Source organism: Haliaeetus albicilla, chromosome 15 (assembly GCF_947461875.1).
Source record: "Haliaeetus albicilla chromosome 15, bHalAlb1.1, whole genome shotgun sequence".
Lineage (NCBI taxonomy): Eukaryota > Metazoa > Chordata > Aves > Accipitriformes > Accipitridae > Haliaeetus > Haliaeetus albicilla.
The window spans coordinates 8638608-8656607 of record NC_091497.1 but is presented as its reverse complement, the minus strand read 5'-3'; the positions used below and the strand labels follow the sequence as shown (position 1 = coordinate 8656607).

At 38.4% G+C, this 18000-nt stretch overlaps 1 protein-coding gene across 5 annotated transcripts in view; it reads right to left on the bottom strand.

Moving 5' to 3' along the window:
* ABCC4 (ATP binding cassette subfamily C member 4 (PEL blood group)) overlaps positions 1-18000 on the bottom strand; it is a 153890-nt gene that overhangs the window by 50275 nt on the left and 85615 nt on the right. For 4 of the 5 annotated variants that reach the window (XR_011327895.1, XR_011327896.1, XM_069802462.1 and 1 more), the window contains exon 20: positions 17703-17782. Coding sequence is in view for 3 of the 5 variants with exons in the window: in XM_069802462.1 (XP_069658563.1) it covers positions 17703-17782 (80 nt within the window). In the remaining 2 variants the exon portion in view is untranslated. Of the gene's footprint in view, positions 1-11516; positions 12606-17702; positions 17783-18000 lie in introns of those variants that run through there. The other variant, XM_069802463.1, reaches the window with a different exon arrangement.

The following is an 18000-nucleotide window of genomic DNA, read 5'->3' as shown; positions in this document are numbered from 1 at the left end:
AATATTTTCTAAACAGTTTCCATTTTATGGACTGTAGAGGAGCCACCTTCATCATCACATATGACACACAAGTAGATTCCAGATTAACTTTGTGGCTGCCTGATTTTTGGATGCCAAAAATGCATTAGTGACCATTGGGTCCCAAGAATGCATGTCTTACAGCAAAAAGGCCTCCATCCCTTTATCTGTGCTTCGACTTGGAAAAGTTAAGCAACACGTAAGCTGAGGTCAGATACCAGAGCGCTACCTGGATTTTCAAACACTTTGAATGGAAATGCCTATGAAACACTATTGCACTTACTCTTAAGTCGTCCCCAGCTCCGCTCTAAAGCCAAAATACAGCACAACCTTTTCCCCTACATCTGGTTTTTTTCTTGAGGCTTCTCTGACTTTACCCTAATTTCACCTGACAAACCCCTACACCTTATGCATTATGACTGCGTGAGTCAGCACAATTTAGTCTTCAGCTCTAGGTGTGATCTTAGCTCATGATGGAAGACTTATCAGTGGGACAGCCTTGCATGTCATAGATCCTGAAAGCACATTATAGGGTCTTATAAATCTATTAAGGAAAATAGCTATAGGGTAGGAGCTCTAAGGGAAGCTGCATTACCACTACAGTGCTCATCTGTGGGTTAAGGCGTTGATGGCATCATGTTGTTTGACCTTCTAGATACATACAGCAGATTGCAAACATTTTACCTAGATTTCATCACAAGGAGGTAAGGTGGCAGCGAGAGTGCACGGTATTTCACTTGGATCAATTATGCACACGGTTATGTCAGCAAAAAAGCAAAACAAAGCACCCTGACTCCTCACCAGCACTGCCGTCAGCCCTTCTCTACCTTCTACTTCTCTGGCATTCTTTAAAACCCAGTAAGCATATTTCGTTTTTATCGTGGGATGAGGAGAAAGGAAATCAAGATTCCTGAACTCCTTCGAATTTTCTCCTGTCTAGATCACTGTTCTCCCTAGTACTGCTCATTGTCTCTGCCAAGCCTGTCAGCCATCCACACGCTAGCTAATTTCTAAAGGCTCCCTCACGTCCATCGTCATTGGCAAATTTGGCCAAATTGGAGATTGAAGTCTGTTCCTTCCTTCTGACAACTCACTCCCAGATCTGCTTTATACGCTGGCTGCCTTCCCCTTCTCCCTCCATCACCTCCTAGACAGTCACAAAAAGCAGTTTCTGAAGTACTTCTGCCTCCTCACCATCAGCTGCAAACCTGAAGTGTTGAGGAAAGCTGCTTCAAGGAAAAGAATTCCGAGGAAAATAAATGCTTCTTAATAAAAAATAAAAAGCCAAACTGAATTTTTAGTGATGATAATCTACAATATGTTGCAAAGTGCCAGTGGGGGTGGGAGTGGGAGTAGAACTATTAGGATCCAGCTCATGTAAACAAAGCCTTGCTACGGCAAAAATACAGGGAAGGAAAAGATGGTTAGGATGACTAAAGTAAAAATCTGACACCGCCTTTGGAAGGAATTTTAGATGAGCCTGCACCACCTTATCATTATAAAAATTTATGATAGGGTGGATCAGTCATGTGTGTTGTTTTTTTGGAAAACCAAACTTGCATATAAATTAACTCTTAATGAAGTAGTCTGAAAGCCAGACACAACCATTTGCAGACTGTAATCATGTAGTTACTGCGTGAGGTAAGGCAAAGGTTCTAGCTCCCGAGTTTCACAAGAGACAACTAAGCTCTTCAGCTGGAGACTGCGCCAACTTCTAGTAGACTCACTGCGTGCAAGCTGGAGGACCCGAGATAATCAGCAGGCTGACGATAACGATAACACGAGTAGGCTGACTTCTCTCCTCTCTGGAGGAAAGCAGCGAGCTAGGTATTCAGTTTGCATAGCAAGAAATGCTCAGGACTGGGTATCTAGACCTTGTCTAGCAGAATCAGCTTACAATTGAAAATTGCATCAAAAGGCTAAGCAGGCAAGATTTCCCTACATAAAAGAAATATGGCCTATAAAACCAGCATCTTTTACTGTACTTAATTTCAGCATTTAAAAGTCTTCTGTAATGACTATGCAGAAAACAATAGCCAAATAAAAAAAAAAAAAAAAGAGCTCATTAATTACATTTTATAGCTATCTGCACAGTATTCAAAACAAGGCCACCCTACACAAAGGACAAGAGAAGCACAGGCTACCGAGACTGAAAAGACCTGGATGGAAAAATCTTATTTGCTTCCAAATTGAGCCCTGTTGTCCAACGTCCACCTTCAAATTTACTTCAGTTTCCCTGGTGAAAGAAGAATCTCCCACTCAGAGACTGCACGTACTCTATCCCTAGAGTACAGAAAAGCACGTGCTGTTTCTGTTGGGAGTCATCCTCTAGCTTGCAAGAGTCCTGAGAGACTTCCCTCATGCTTTGGTCAGTCACTCCATTCACTGTGGCTTCTTCTTCCTCAAGAAATCTCCTGTCTTACTGGAGCAAGCATACCCTCCTATAACCCTCTGGGGAAGTGAATGCTCTGATCAGCATATTCACTTGCGAAACGTGCTTTCCCTTCATCTTCTGGTGACCTACATATTCATAATTCTTACAGGTGCTGAGAGTGATATCTTGGAGTTTCTAATCTCAACCAGGTCTTGATCTAGGAAGGACAAGGTATTTTTTTGTACCACAACCACACAATAGAAAAGTATTTGATGTGAGGTAAAGAAACAATAAGAAAAAAAAAAAAATCTGGAAAAACATGGGAATTACAAGCTATAAGACATACATATATCACAAGCTATAAGCCTTTCCCTTTGTTGCAGAAACTATAGCATTTATATTATGTTAGAAATCTTACAACAAATTGCAAGCCATTTGAAGTCATTTAATAAACTTGACAGGACAAAAATGCAAAAGCAAGATTTAGAGTTCAAGATGTCTCATAAGAATGTCTACCCTTCCATATCAGTTACACCCTGAGCTCGATATTTCATGTTTGGCTTAAGTGCTTGAAGAAGGCACCTGGTTTTCATGTAGAACCCCATTTTGAACCCCTCAGGTCTTCTGGCACTTTGCTCCAGTAGGTACTTAAGAGTCCTTTATCTCCTTGTGAACGTACCTATAAAATACCTCTCTGTCTTCTCTCTAGTGAGCTCAACAGAGTCAGATCTTTGAGGTCTTCCATTTTCTTCCGCAATTCAAAAAGTTTTGTGGTTTTTTGGTTTTGTTTCTAAATGGAACTTACAACGTATTTCAGCAACTCTCATAAAATATAAGCGTAAGAGCTATCATGCAGTTGTGCGTCTGTGTAAGTTCCTAGTGTGATTTGTGATGCCAAGTCATCCACATGGGTATGACAGCGATGATACAGCACCTACTACCATAGGAATCACACCATTCTGGACTTGCAGCTGGTGACCTGGTAGGATCTCTAATGAACGAGTGGAGCCCAAGGGATGGGATCTGAGAATCAGAAACCTGAATGTGGGAGTTTACATGTGACCTACATCATGAAACTCCTGCCCTAGTTTAGAAGTCTAGAAAGTGATTGATCTAACCTTTAAGTGGATACCTAGTGACCCTATGGTTGAATATTTCTCTAGAGTCCACTAACCACATTGACTAGATGCCCTCTGACTACAGCAAAGTAAGCATCTAAAGCCCAACAAGCAGATACCTAAACTTTGATGACTGAATCTGCGGTCAAATCCCACCCAAGAACTACAGTGTTCCAGGACCAGTTTACACCAATATTTAAGCAGAAGTCAAACACACCTATCCTGCCCCTGCCCCCAACTCCTGTTCCCTGGACCCCAATATGCACTCCCAAGGCTTATATTAGCTCATGGACAGTGCCATGAAGCCATACTAATTTCATAATAGCAACGGTACATATCCTGGATTTCAAGTTTCAACCTTAAGTGCATTAACTTAGGACACTCTCAGTCAGGCTGTGCCGTCTGAAGAAAAGCCAGGTCAAGAAACTACAAAACCCCACTCTGTTCGTACTTGCTTGGCATCACCCTTCCTCCTCCTCCTCCCCTCCCCCTGACTAAAATTATTTCCTCATAGGCTCTGCCAAATAACTGCATGCACAATCAATCCCTAATCCAGTTCTGACATCTTCTTTTTCCTCAAACACTTTTTTTTTTTTTCCCCATGCTTTTTCAAACCAGCCTGTTTGGACTGACTGTCCTGCAGCTCTCTTAAAGCACAACTACACAGGCAGCCGGTTACACTGGCACACCAGAGGACAAGCTTGCCCGGGGAGAAGACATTGCAATGAGCAGATCAGAGCGATAAACACTTCACTCAAGCCAGCTGCATCCAGAGCAGCATATTGAACCACATTGTAGATTTTTTGTGTTTTTTCTCCTTTATTACAAAAAAACCAAGAAACATTTGAATAGAAACCCTTTACCTTTGTACCATAATCCTAGTACATAAACAGCTCTACTTCATTTTACTCCAAGTGGCCAAGCTGAGGCGTGTAATCTTGTCTTTAAACCACCTTTTTAATAAAATTTATGGGTTTTCTTTCGGAACTGGTTAAAAAGTACATATGGCTGTTTATACTATTGCTTGCATCAAACTGTCAGGAACAGATTTGTCTTGAGAGAAAAAGCAATAAAGACTTATGAGTACAGGAGAAAAAGTGTTGCACATAACTCCAACATTTAAAAGACATCTCAGACATCGTCCTTTTCTGAAGCAACCAGTGACAGCAATCTTTGACAGGAATGACAGCTCTCAGTCAGTGTTAATTCAGCTTTAGGAAAATGTGCATCCACTAGAAAATTGGGAATATAAAGACAAGAAAACCAATGCACTGAGAGGGGGGAAAAAAGGCACAGCTGGGAAAGAAATGAAAATTTTAATTTCAGATAAACTGAGTGAAAGAAAAAAGTAAGAACTAAATACTGCCACCTCAAAAGGCTTCAAAACCAGCAAGCTCATCTTATCTTCTGCGAGACACCCTCTCCTTCTCTGAATCCTGCTATTTGCAATTAGTTGACAAGAGGTTACCTAACTAAATCCATGTCACTGCAAATGGACTGAATACATGTGTCAGATAGACCACAGAAATATATTCAGAATTCCCAATCATATCCTTAATGCTAGTACTTTCTATTTGTTCTTGTCTCTATAAGATAGACTTTCTGGATCATTTTTTTTCCAAGCGAACAAGCACATACTTAGCTCCTCAGGGCAAATGTTTTCTGTGTCACCAACATGCTCATTCATTTGACTTGGCATGCATTCTGCCATTAAGTGAGAAGCCTTAATATTTGCTTGAGATCATGGCAAACTGTGTCCAATTGCTCTTCAACAAGTGACCTTATAATAAAAACGGTGTTTTCTTTAATACATTGGCACTGCCACCATTCTGTTGTATTTAAACAGCATCCTATCATGAATAATCTCTTACCCTACAACAAGGGCTAGAAATAGGCTTTCTGGGCACCCTGGGCCAAGAGGCTTAACTATGTTATGCAGGTCTCGATCCCAATAGCAGTTCTCAAAACACACAGTCCGTATGTTATCTGAGACTTCCAGATATTGATGCTTTAGAAACAGATGCATAATCAAGCTCTGGACTTTGTGATTCTGCCAGACACTCAAAATACTCATCCTTTAAAATTCTGCATTACATTTCTACATCATATAGAGGTTATTTTCCTTTTTATAATAAATTACCTTCACTCATCTAAGAAGTTAGCTGCCAGGGCCCTTTGGCCACAGTAGTAAGTTACTTCCAGCTAATACAGATTTTCCATGAAAAACCAAACTTTTATCAGAGCCAGAGCTATGGCCTCTACTTATGCATCTCTACATGCAGCTCCTGTTCATACCCACTCTACAGGGAAACCAATACTGTCACACAAAAAAGGACAGTGCTAACACCCATTCTTGTAAATGTCTGTGGACAATGTATTTTTCTATTTATAAGCAGTAAAAACTCAAGGAGCACCTTTAATGTGATTTTCTCAAAAGCTTTTCTTCTATTGTACCTTGTGCCCACTAGGCACTTCTGCACAAGTGTTCTCAGTGATTTGGGCAGCAAGGTACAACTTTGCAATACGGATCTATATAAAAGTGAGAGGTCCTCTTCTCGAAGTTACAGGGAGTTAGTTATAACTTTATTCTGATCTCCCTACAAAAATGATATAGGAAGTTAATATGTTTTGCTGTTCAGCAGTGCTAAGTTTGTCATCATCTCCTGTAAACGTTCACAGTCCTTCGCTATATTCTTACACTGTTGTTTTCCCCTGAAAAAAAGGCACACACACAAGAACTATTCAAAAAAACTATAGTGCTCTTTGTACCATGACAAATATGTTGTATCTTCCTGTGGAACACCTCAGATGCCAAGCAGAACTTTACGTGGTACCTTGAGGAAACAGCATTAATCAGAGAGCGTAGAACATGCATACACACATGCTTTGCTTTCTCAACAGCTCTCGCCAGAACCTGCCTGAAACAATACAGGAAAACGTCTAGCACTGCCCAACCCTCCCAGAGTTACCCTTCTTCTCAGGTAGCGGAAAGCATCCCTTTCCATTATTATTATATTAATTTTATATATTAATTAATAAATTATTATATTAATTTAGGGGTCTTGTGACTCCAATATCCCCCACCATCACCAAGTGTGGTCATTTTTTTGGCTGTTCCACTTGCTTCAAGATCCCCAGAGCAATGCTTTTTTATCTCTCCTCTATCACTTTCTGCTGCCAAATATCCCATATTTTTAAAGGAAAATAAAGAATGGCTTGACAATTTCTGCTCCCCTCCTACCTCTCAGAAGCCATTTCCAAAACTTTTCCCCAGCTATATAAGCCCAAGACAGCCCCACTGAGCACAGACCCTGATGAAATCAAAACATTTGATTCAACAATGGGTACTTTTCTCTTTAGTACTACTACAAATGGTTTATTTCCTACTTTGTTCTTTGCTCCTATCTTTAGCGCTTTATCAGCAGAGGCTGATTCACCAAAACTTGTCCTCTGGCTTACCCCACTTACAACCCTTCTATAAGCAGTTTTTCTTTCAGTGATAATTATTGCTTTCCTTCCATAGAAGGAGCACATATACATAGAACAAAATTAAAAAAAAAAAAAAAAATTCAACAAATATCTCACTGCTTTCAGGCTATTAGATAGCAGGAGGCAGATCTTACGAGCCGATAGAAAATAACGTAAAAAAATGGACAGTAAAAGGACTGGGAACAGATAGGCCTTTTGACACTCCCAGTACAAAACTGTGAATGCTGAGGTACTGAACAGGGAATGGGCCACAGAAAGCAGCCAGGTTCTCATGCTCTCTCCAAATAGCATCTCCTATTGCTACTGCTGGAGAAAGACCACTGGCCTAGACAGACCACCGCTATGACCCTGCATGGCATTATTTAGTGTTCTTATGGTCTAGCACATCAACTTATTTGCTAAAATACTGTCTGCTGTTCCTGTGAGGAATTCCTCTGAGCTAATGACGATGTTATCGTAACCTTTTCATCCACGCTGTGCACATTTTTTCCCAGTTCTTCCAAATGTCTGGCAAAATTTTGCCTACCACAGATGCTGCTGCCCCATACATTGCAGTTTTGCAAACGCTGTCTTTGAGCTATATGGACTTTCCTGCCTCAGGCCACTCATCCCTCATGGCCACAATGCCAGAACAGCCCCGTGCCCTCCCCAAGAATACCTCATTTTCAACTGCATGACCTTTTCTGCTCAGCCAAGTCTAATTGTTTTGCCAGAAGTCAATTCTGGGTCTTTCAGCAACTTTAAAAGCTTTGTGCTACATTTGAACTATGGGCTCTTCTGTTAAAAAGAGTATCAGTTCTTCAGTAACACAGCTCTTCAGCCTTAGACCAATTACAAGCTTTTAAGCATTTTACTGTTTGTTCTTTTTTTTTTTCTCTTATTTAAAATACACTATTCATGTATTTATTTTTAGGTAGATTGAAGTACTACTCATATTTCTCTAAGTTCCACAGCAGCCCCTCTGGCCCAGTTAAACGGAAACTATGGAAAATATTAAGGACTATAGCGTCAGATATCCTAAGAAATAAAACTACCTTCTGTTCTTTTCTGGTCGCACTCTTTCATAGCAGATATGCAAAAAATGCTTTTTAGCCTGTCTCTGGGTTTTTTCCTAACTTCCCCAGAGCTTTGCCACTCTGATAAGGCTATAAAATACTACTTTCCTATTCAAACTAAACTCTTGACTCATAATTCTTCAGTACTACATTCTATTCAGTGATCACTCAGCTACATGAAGCTTAATAGCAGCCTGACACTTTCAGCAACCTGTATTTTAACTCATCAGCACCAGCCTCTCACCACCACCATCAGGTTTCACCCAGTTCAGCTGTTCTCTGCAGGTACAGAACCCAGTGGCATCTGAAGAAGTAAAAAGAAACTTCCTTGGCAAAGAACAAATATTATTTACTGGGGTAAGTGCATGCTCATTCATAATATATTACAAATATGCTCCAAGACCATCAGGAAGACTTTCCAGAAGTTTATAAGCACAAATGATCAACAAAGACACACTTGCCAAAGTAAGTAACCGATACCAGGTCTGACCTCCCAAACCAGACTTTCTATCAGTGAGAAGAACGAAAAAATATTTTTCTCAGTATTATGTTATGTTTAACAGAAGGATGGACAACTGAATCGGGTACCAAAGCTAGCACGTTTTCAGTTTTAGAAAGGAAGATCTAAACCCAGTATTTTAGCATATGAGTGACTTTCATAGTTAAGACAGCTCTGCTTATTTAAACTTTAGACTGATTTTAAAATCCAGTAAGAAAAACAGAAAGAAAAAAAGATTTAGGGACATGACTATGGAAGAAAATGCAATCGCTCAGCATCCTATTCTTCCACAGTGCAGGAATAGCTATTATTGAGCCCTTGAAAGAGCCTTTCTTAACACATAAATTTTTCCTATTTCAAGAGTGCAATCTAAATGAAACAATTTTTTTAAATTATATAAAACTATCCTGTAACATAGATGTAACACAAAGAGATATAAGCTTCCCAAAGACATGTGACATTCAGTTCCCAGCTGAACTTTTTGCTGTATAAAACTGCCCACACTGCAGCCTCTACCTTTTGAAGAACAAACTTGTCTGGAGTTTTCAAATCAGCTGCAGAGTTCACCAGGCAGCCATGGTATCAGCTTCAGCAAGAAAAAAGTTCTTATGCTCTGCATGAGATGCAGACATAACCCTGACAGCACATTTCTATGAGATGCAGTCTTTTTTTGCTAAAGATAATTCCTTGTCCCACATGTTTGTTTTGGGCATAAATATGCATAGTGATTTAACACACACACACACGCCGGCTACATGGCTTAGTAATTCAAATTACCTCCAAGTTTCTCCTTCCTTCTTGAATCAAATGTGCAATCTCCAGTCCTTTTGCCGAACAGTAAAATCCTAATTTGTTCGTAAGCACACACTGTCCTATCTATAGTATATCAGTAGTTTAAGGCAATCCAGAAGATTTGTACTTATCACCATTTGGAACAGGATTGTTACACTCTATGATTGACAGCAGAATTAAAAAGATTTCTAGCTACTGTGAAGTGTTAAGAAATGTTAATGATCTTTAGAAGTCTTAAAAATAATCATCAGTTTGAGCTATAGATGTGAAAGGTTGCAATAATGCTTAAAAGGTCAGGTAAATACCCATAAATAATAATAATAAAAATTCCCACATTGGCACCAAAAGCAAAGATGGACCAAAAAAGAAAAGGAGAAAACTGCAGAACCTAAGTTCACTTACATCAAAATATTTCTTTGCCCTCTTTCACAGTAAGAAAAGCAAACAAGAAAACGCCTTCCAACAGATATAAAGAGCCCCAGAAGAATGGAATCTCTCTCTGGAATTTTTACAAATGCCACCTTAACCAAAAGGGGAGAAATTTCCAAACCACACAGAACAGGGGCACATCACTGGACTTCCATACAACTATCCTGCTTTCTAGTAGCTGAAAATGTACTGAGAGTAATCTGATAAAACAGAGAAGGCAATCTGGAGAAAAGCTGATTTAAATCTGATTGAAATTTTGTATTGACAGGTTTCAGTCCAACATACCAAAATACTGCAAGCACAACTACATTTTTGTCTTCCTACCACTAAGCCACAATCTGCTCAAAATGTTAGAGAAATGAGGAGGAAGACTGCATCTCACAACGCTCACATGCTCTAGAAAAAGAAATAGAGAAGATAAAATTCCACTAAGTAAAATGTAGCTTTATTTTTCCAAGTACTATATTTAAAACACCAGTATTCCAAATTTCACTGAGAAAATGGAAAGAACAGCCCAGTGACAAAAGTGTTATCTACATTTACTATACAAATGGAGAAGTATAAAAACTAAAAGGAAAATAATTAAGAACAAGAAAAGTGGGAAAGTAGCAAAGGAGACACAAGGAAGGAAAATGACAAAAAGGTAATAAAATAATACTGAGAAATGCGATTTCATCTTCTTTCCCATGTTAGATATGGGGTTACATTTTCAATCTCATTAATACTAAGTAAATACAAACACTAAAATATAAAGAAGTTACATGATGTTCCCACACAAATTAAGTTTTGTTACTGCATTACCTGTTGCCTTGACACCAATATGTGGAGAATGACAAGCATATCTATTCTTATAAAAATTCTACATACGAATGTAAATAGGAAAAAAAAAAAATGCGGTGAGGGAAAAGATTGGGCCGGATTACACATGACCGCTATAGTAAGAACAGACCTTTAGCCTTCCCTAGAAAACTGAGGTCCGTGTATAAACAGGAATCTGCCTATTAGCAGTGACTCCAGACTTTACACATTTTATCCTATATGCATACCATCAATCTGAGTAAATATGCAGTCCGTATGATGCAAGACACTCATATTTAAAGGAATGCAATGACAGGTACAGAGTAAAGACCAGCAATAGCTTTGGCATAGATTATCTCCACTGCTGGTCACCATCAACAAGACTAATTGGCTACTGGGATTTAACAATCAAGGCATTCAAGGACAGAGAAATGAAAGGTCAATAAAGAACTGCATTATTTAGGCAAGTGTCTGTGCTAAACTCACAGCACCTGCATGTTGGTCTTGGAGACACAAGTGCAACCCAAGCTTCCTCTTCCTCCTCAACCTCCCACCCCTCTTTTTTGGGGGGGGCTGGGGGTGAGTGGGGAGGTGTGTGGGATGATGATGACCAGGCAGGCAGGATGGACAGCTTTTTGTTTGTTTGTTTGTTTTTAACAACACAGTGTACAACCCCTTTTTATTTCAAAGAAAATAGCAAAACTGAAAGCACATACAAATATCAAATGACTATATCAGAAATTAGCTTTTTATCATAATGATCATTTCAACCTTTTCTGAAATTAGAGCTTCAAAAGTAACCAATGAAAAAATATATACCCTTACTATTTTTCTTTAAGTTTTAATTGGTCTTTCATTATGTACTAGCAAGATGAACTGCAGTATGCATCCTGGGAATGTACAGTTAGAACACCAGTTCCACAGGGAAAAAAGTTCCATGCGACTTCAGTAGTTAAGTGCCAACAGGCAACTGTTTTTAATTTATTTATTTTTCATTTAAACCTCAGCACAGCTGCAGAATCTTGTGATCTGCCCATCAAGCAGAACTACCAGGATTCAGCAGAAGGGAAACCAAAAGGTGTCTCCCAAGATACAAGTCTGCTCTACGTATCAGGCTAAAGAGAATATGCTGACATTTAACATAGATTCCACCACTAGTTATTTTCTCACAACATATTTATGATCATATGCACACATGCAAACACCCAGAAAGAGCTATTCTTTAATGAATAAAAATACCTCTTAAAACTCACACATGCATACATACAAAACCTGGCTAAACTGGAAAAACACAACACAACAACCCCCCCCCCCCGCCCCCCCCCCGAACCCCACCTCTTACAGAAATCACAAAATAACAACGTCATTGTTAAACTAAAAGATCCTGGAATTCCTTCTACACACTTTCCCTGACATCTTCACACACTAAAATGCAGGGGTCAGTGGTACTGAAACAAGGAACGGCAGTTCCACTCTCGTGCACATATGAAAGCAAGTGACCCAAGCTATTATTCCAGTCTGAGGCACTTTTTGTTCCTAATATCCAGATGCAGCAGCTTTTTTTTCTTGCTTTCTTTTTTTCTTTTCTTTCTTTTTTTTTTTCTCTTTTTTTTTTTAAAGGAATGACTGTGGACACCTCCTTCACATTTTCCTTCAGCATTTTCACTTCATAAAGCTGCAGTCAATGTGTTTTGTGTGTGGTGAGAAGGGAATGGCACATTCAGTGGTGGTCTCAGCCACAGCCTACATTGGTGGCTCAAGTAGTCTCAGGATTAGGTCTTTGTGTGTGATGAAAGGATATGAAAAGTCAGTTATTTAAACTCAGTCAAGCTGTTGATTTTGGGGAGGAAAAAGGTTTTGCAATTCAGTTTTCCTCAATAAATCACTGCCCTTTTCCAAGGGCAGCTGCAGATAGTTCACATGTTCACAGTATTCTCCAGAAACAAAACAGACCGTGATTTTTTTTTCCCCCTCAATCCAACATAGGGTAAGAAATCAAAATGCAGGGGCCATCACATTGTTACTCAAATTCACTAGAAAATAAAGCAGAAAATCAACTCTGTTAACAGGTAGTAAGATCACCGAAGAATTAAAAGGGCAAGAAACTGCAGACAAAAACATCCCTTTAGAATTTATCATAATAATTAACAAACCCAAAAGTAAGTCTGAAATTTACTTCACCATCCTATGTATTCAATTGGTTTATAGATATACTTTTCAACCAGTGGTTTATCTGTTTGGGAGCTCACCCTGAGTCACCTGAGACCACAGTTTAAAGATGTTAAGCCTCTGCAGATCTATCTCAAGATTCAGGTACTAAAAACAAGCCTTTGACAAGCTCTCAAAAACATAGCATCCAGAATACTGGCCACTTAGGAATGTGCATAAAATACTATTAAATATATTGGATTCTTAACTCCTAATACTTCCTCATTAAATTCTTTTATTCTACTCCTTGGCTGACCTTTTCCCAAATTACTATAGTGTGTTTTGTTAGTGCTGCATTGAGCTAGACATTGCGATGCATTTTAACATTTTAAACTACAAGCCCCACATCTACCAGTGAAATCCACATCAACAGAACCTTCTACTCCCACAGAGCTTATGGCAAGAGGAGGAACATCAGTTGGTTGTAACACTGAGTAAATCAGCTGGTATTTTCCGAGGAGCCTAAGAAATTAGTAACAAAATCCCACTCATCTTAAATAGCTCCTGACTTCCTTAAGTCCCTTTGTACTTATTTATAGGATGATAAGGTTTGTACCAACTAAAGAAAGCATTTCTGCAATTATTGCATTTGGGTAGCTCCTTGAGGCTGCTGTCAGGCCTGCCCTCTGATTAAACTAACAAATGCATAAATAAAGCATATATGTCTAAATGAAGTAGACGTTTAAATCCTCTTAGAAACTTTTAAAGCGCTGTAATGGCCTTCACAGAAGTAGTCCTTTACCTGAGGAGACTGTAACTTAGTTGGAAAACACCTGCCAAAAATATATAACTCGGGACAGGAAAAAGAAAGCGAGATGCAGAACTGAGGCTAAGGAGGCTAACAGTACTGAGGCAAGTAATTGAAAATATGCAAGCTCACAAACACACTCCCCATCCCCATCTTCACCAACCAAATTCATTCAGCTTTTTCCCTATCTGAATCAACCTACAAACATGAAGTACTACCTGATATTACAAACATATTTAGTGCCATATTTAGTAGGAATAACAAATGTCTAAGTGAACATAACACTGCTTTTTATTTTATTTTCTGGGAGAGCTGGTATGGAACCTTATGGCCAGCCAGAATCCATTACAGAAGATAAGGCCCAGGCTTGGACTGCAGACTGTAAAGTTTATTTTTTACTTTAATGAGCTTTGAACTGGACTGTAAATGTACAATTAAAGATGTCTCAGCTGAAGGGCCTAACTTAACCTTCGGTTTCATTTCAGTTTGTATACTTCACATCTACCCACTGAGTTCTGCTCAACAGCCATGTAGTCAAACGTAGCCATGAATGTGTTCTCATAGAAAAAAGAGACTTATTTCCTATTTATGAATCTTGTGGATACAGCAGTAACTTCTACAAAAAGATAGTCAACTGCACTAACATGACATGTCTCATATGCTGTTAAAATTCCTAAGTTAAGGGGGAAAAAAAAAAAAAAAAAAAAAAAGACTGCCTCCTTCTAGTGAGGACTGCCCCTCCTGCCCCCAATCTCTCCAAAGACACGCTGTGCTATATTTTGGCGCACTTAAAACCAAAGAAAGAAAGGATGCCAGGAAACTTTAAACGCAGCGAGAGTTGCTACTTTGGGAGCTATTGCAGACCAACAGTTTTGCAAAATCTGGCCAGGTTTTCAGAAGAATACATAAGGTCTATGATGCATTTTTGTGCTTGCCACATACCTTTTATTTTTGCTTTAACAAATAAGTGTACAGTAACTATTCACTGTCTTGCAGAGAACTGTTTCTTCTTCATTGACTCAATGGAAGATGTAAAAAAATTCAACTCTTTTAGTTCAAGGAATTAATTTTCATCCAGTATAGCTGTCTGTACTAATCATGCTCATTATGACTGTAGTGCAGTGTATAAATCTTATTAGGCACTCTAAAAAGAACATTATCAATTTTTAGCATTGCCTTAAAATCTGTACGCAGTGCAATTATGAAATTCTTGAAACTAGTAGATTTTAATTATTATTTATAGGTATTTAAATGGGCTCATATTGTAGTTTTTGGGTGTCCAATCACATTGTGTTTATTTGTGCAGAAATTATACACTCACTTGCCAATATAGTAAAAGGGTGGAATGTTTCACAATGATCCTAGCAATAACTCAGAAAAACGACCACTTCTTCAATGCAAATCCGCTCAAGAAAAGCTTCTACACACAAAGTAGAGATGAACCAGTTACTGCATTGTTTATTAAGTTTCACTTGATTCCTCCTGACAACCATTTAAACAATGAATGTTGGGAAATGTCTCTCAAAGAATCAACAACAATGGCTGGGATCAGAGCTTTTATATTTAGCTAATACTGTTTTTAGAAAGGAGAAAATATTTCTTCCTGAAGGGATTATAGGAAGTCTTATAAAAGACACCTGCAAACAAAACAAGTGACAAAAGATCTCTATCATAATTGATAACAGCTATCCTTTGCAAAAAATCTGTGCTTCTTCAGAAATAAATATATCTTTGCTACTGAACTTCAAAAGGCATCCACTAACCAACAAGCTTGCTGATCGAGAATAGTAAGTTTTAGAAACCTGCCAAGAAGGAAGTGCTTTTGTCTTATGGATAGCAGGCATTATTAATCAACAGTAAGTTCCTAAATTTTCTTTTCTGATGCCAAACAGAACAGGCAAGCTTTGAAACATCGTATCTTTTTAATAGTGCACTGGACATGTTACATCTGCTTTATTTTTTGAAAAGGAAAACTTTTCACTTAAAATACTTACTTCAGAATTTGACAAATTATTCAACAGGCAATTTAAAAGAAACACACAAAGTAATCAACATGAGGGGAAATGTTTACAAAACGCGGTTTACAGTAAGGAGCCTGAAAGAAGAAAACAATCACAACTAGAGCAACAGCCTTCATTCTTTCATTCCAGACCAGTTAAGTTTTGGTAAGAATATACTGCCTAAAGTATCTATAGGCTGGTCAAATAACTAGGTTTTCCAATCTGCTAGTAAATGATTTGGTCCTCTGTATGTGCTGTGCATACAGGTTACCTCCTTCCTTAGCTTTCTTTTGGAGCAAACCAGATGGTTCCCTCAGAAAAAAAAAAAACCAGTGTAATTCTCAAGACGGTTTGCTTCAGGGTCTGCTTCCAAAAGGAAGTATGGACAAGACCACACCAATTTTGGCTCCCTCTGCTTACGCAGACTTCTCTAACACTTTCCCAGCAAATTTTGCATCCTCAGACAACCCCACATGCCTTTAAACCACATGCCAGGGCATGCAAAACACCCACTCGGTTTCTTGCTATAAAAACACCATGCAAGTGGGCTGCAACACAACTATCACATTATTGTAAATGCACGGAACTAAGGAAAGGGGTTAATCGTTTTATCTCAAGACCGCAGGACCCAGAGGATGCTCTGGCCATGAGTAGTATGCAGTATGAACATACACAGTGCAGTCTGCTGTAAAGGGGACAAACCTATGCAAATACAAACCCCTGTGCATTGTGCTTGGTCTAATGGCCGAGGAGCGCTATGCAAGAGATGGGTTTGACTTTGTGGATGTAAATCCTACCCTAAGAGGAGAGGACAAGCATTGCAGGACAGCCTGAGCTTCCAGCCAAAAAGAAAGGCACAGATGTACTATTCCAAGAGAGCTGAAATAAAGAAAGATATTCTGTCTAACGAGACAGTTAATGAAACTGAAAAAAATTTGGAATCTGTATAAACAGTAGATAATGAGTAGTATATTCTAGAAAGAAGTTTATATTGCACTTTCAGGAAAGAATTTGTCACGGCCTTAAAAGCCCATGAATTCAAAATCTTAATTATCCACTATAAGCATCTCCCTAACTCACAAAAAACCCCAATTGCTTTAATTGATAGGTAAAATACATCACCTTCCGTTCTTCCCAAAAATGACATGTGGCACTGTAATGCTTTGAAAAACAAACACACACCTCAACTTTAACAACTTCACTAAACTAGGAAAAAGACTGTATCTTAAGAAGTGTTTTTACTAATGCCTTGGAATATTTTTTTTGTTTTCCTATTTTCAAGAGTTCAGCATTAACAACATGATTAAACTGCTCAACATGAAATGGTTTTGGTTTATTTTTAAAGAAGTCAAAACAAGGTTTAGATCCTGAATAAGTTATCTCTAAGAGACAAAGTTAGCTATAGCACCTTAAGAAACATTTCTCCCTTGAGCATGACAGGTCTGATCCACTAAGTCATTTCTTTCTCTAGCCTCCACAATTCTGTGTATTCTGTTCTTTTCATACAGTACCATCATTTTTTTGGCAGCTTTATCCTTCTGCAATTTTTTTTACAAGTAGGATTAACAGCAACTGCAACATAAAAATTACCTTGATGTCATATATAAACCTTTATCCTTTCATCATCATCAAAATCTCAGTGCTTTGTCCATCTTTCTTGTCTGCAGCAACTTATTTCACTTGTTCCTATTAAGGCTATTATATTCACCCTATTACTACTAATCTTTTCTTTGTAAATAGCCACACCTATTTTAATCCAAAATGGTGTGGTAAGCATTTGATTCTTTGTGGAAGTAGACACGTAATTAGGTTAATCTGTGCTATCTTTTCATGTGAGTTGATTGTTTCTTTACTATGGACATATTTCTTATAACAGCAATAAGCTTGCCAGATTGCTTGGAGGCAAATCAGGAGCAATTTACCAAGCATGTAGCTACTATGAACTGAAATCTTGACATAATAGCAAGCTGTGTATAGCCACTCCTACCTGCCAGTTATTACTCATGTTAGCTTTTTACTGACACATTAAATTTCAACCGCACCTTTCTTTCACAAACAAGTACTTTCATTCAACTCAGCTACAACTGTGACAAATAGCTGATCTTCACCAAAGCATACAGGAATCTAAAATCTGAATGCAGTGCAGAAGTCTTTGACAGTAGCAACCAAATTACCTGCACGAAGTCCAAAAATGTCAATGGAAGCAAGTCATCCAGGTGGCCAATATCTTTGGAGAAACGATTTAAGATTCTTCCTACAGAAACAGGGTTGGAGAAGAAAAAGAAAAATAAAGTAAATATAATTCCTGAAAAGATCAAAATATCTTAAACACACCATGTTTTACCACTTTAGTAATAATTAAAAGGAAACAGCTAGAATCTAAAGATAAAAAGAAACTTTTTGAAACCACCATGAAGGGAATCTTTTACAACCACTGCAATATATTTTGAAGAAGAATACTTTTTTTACAAA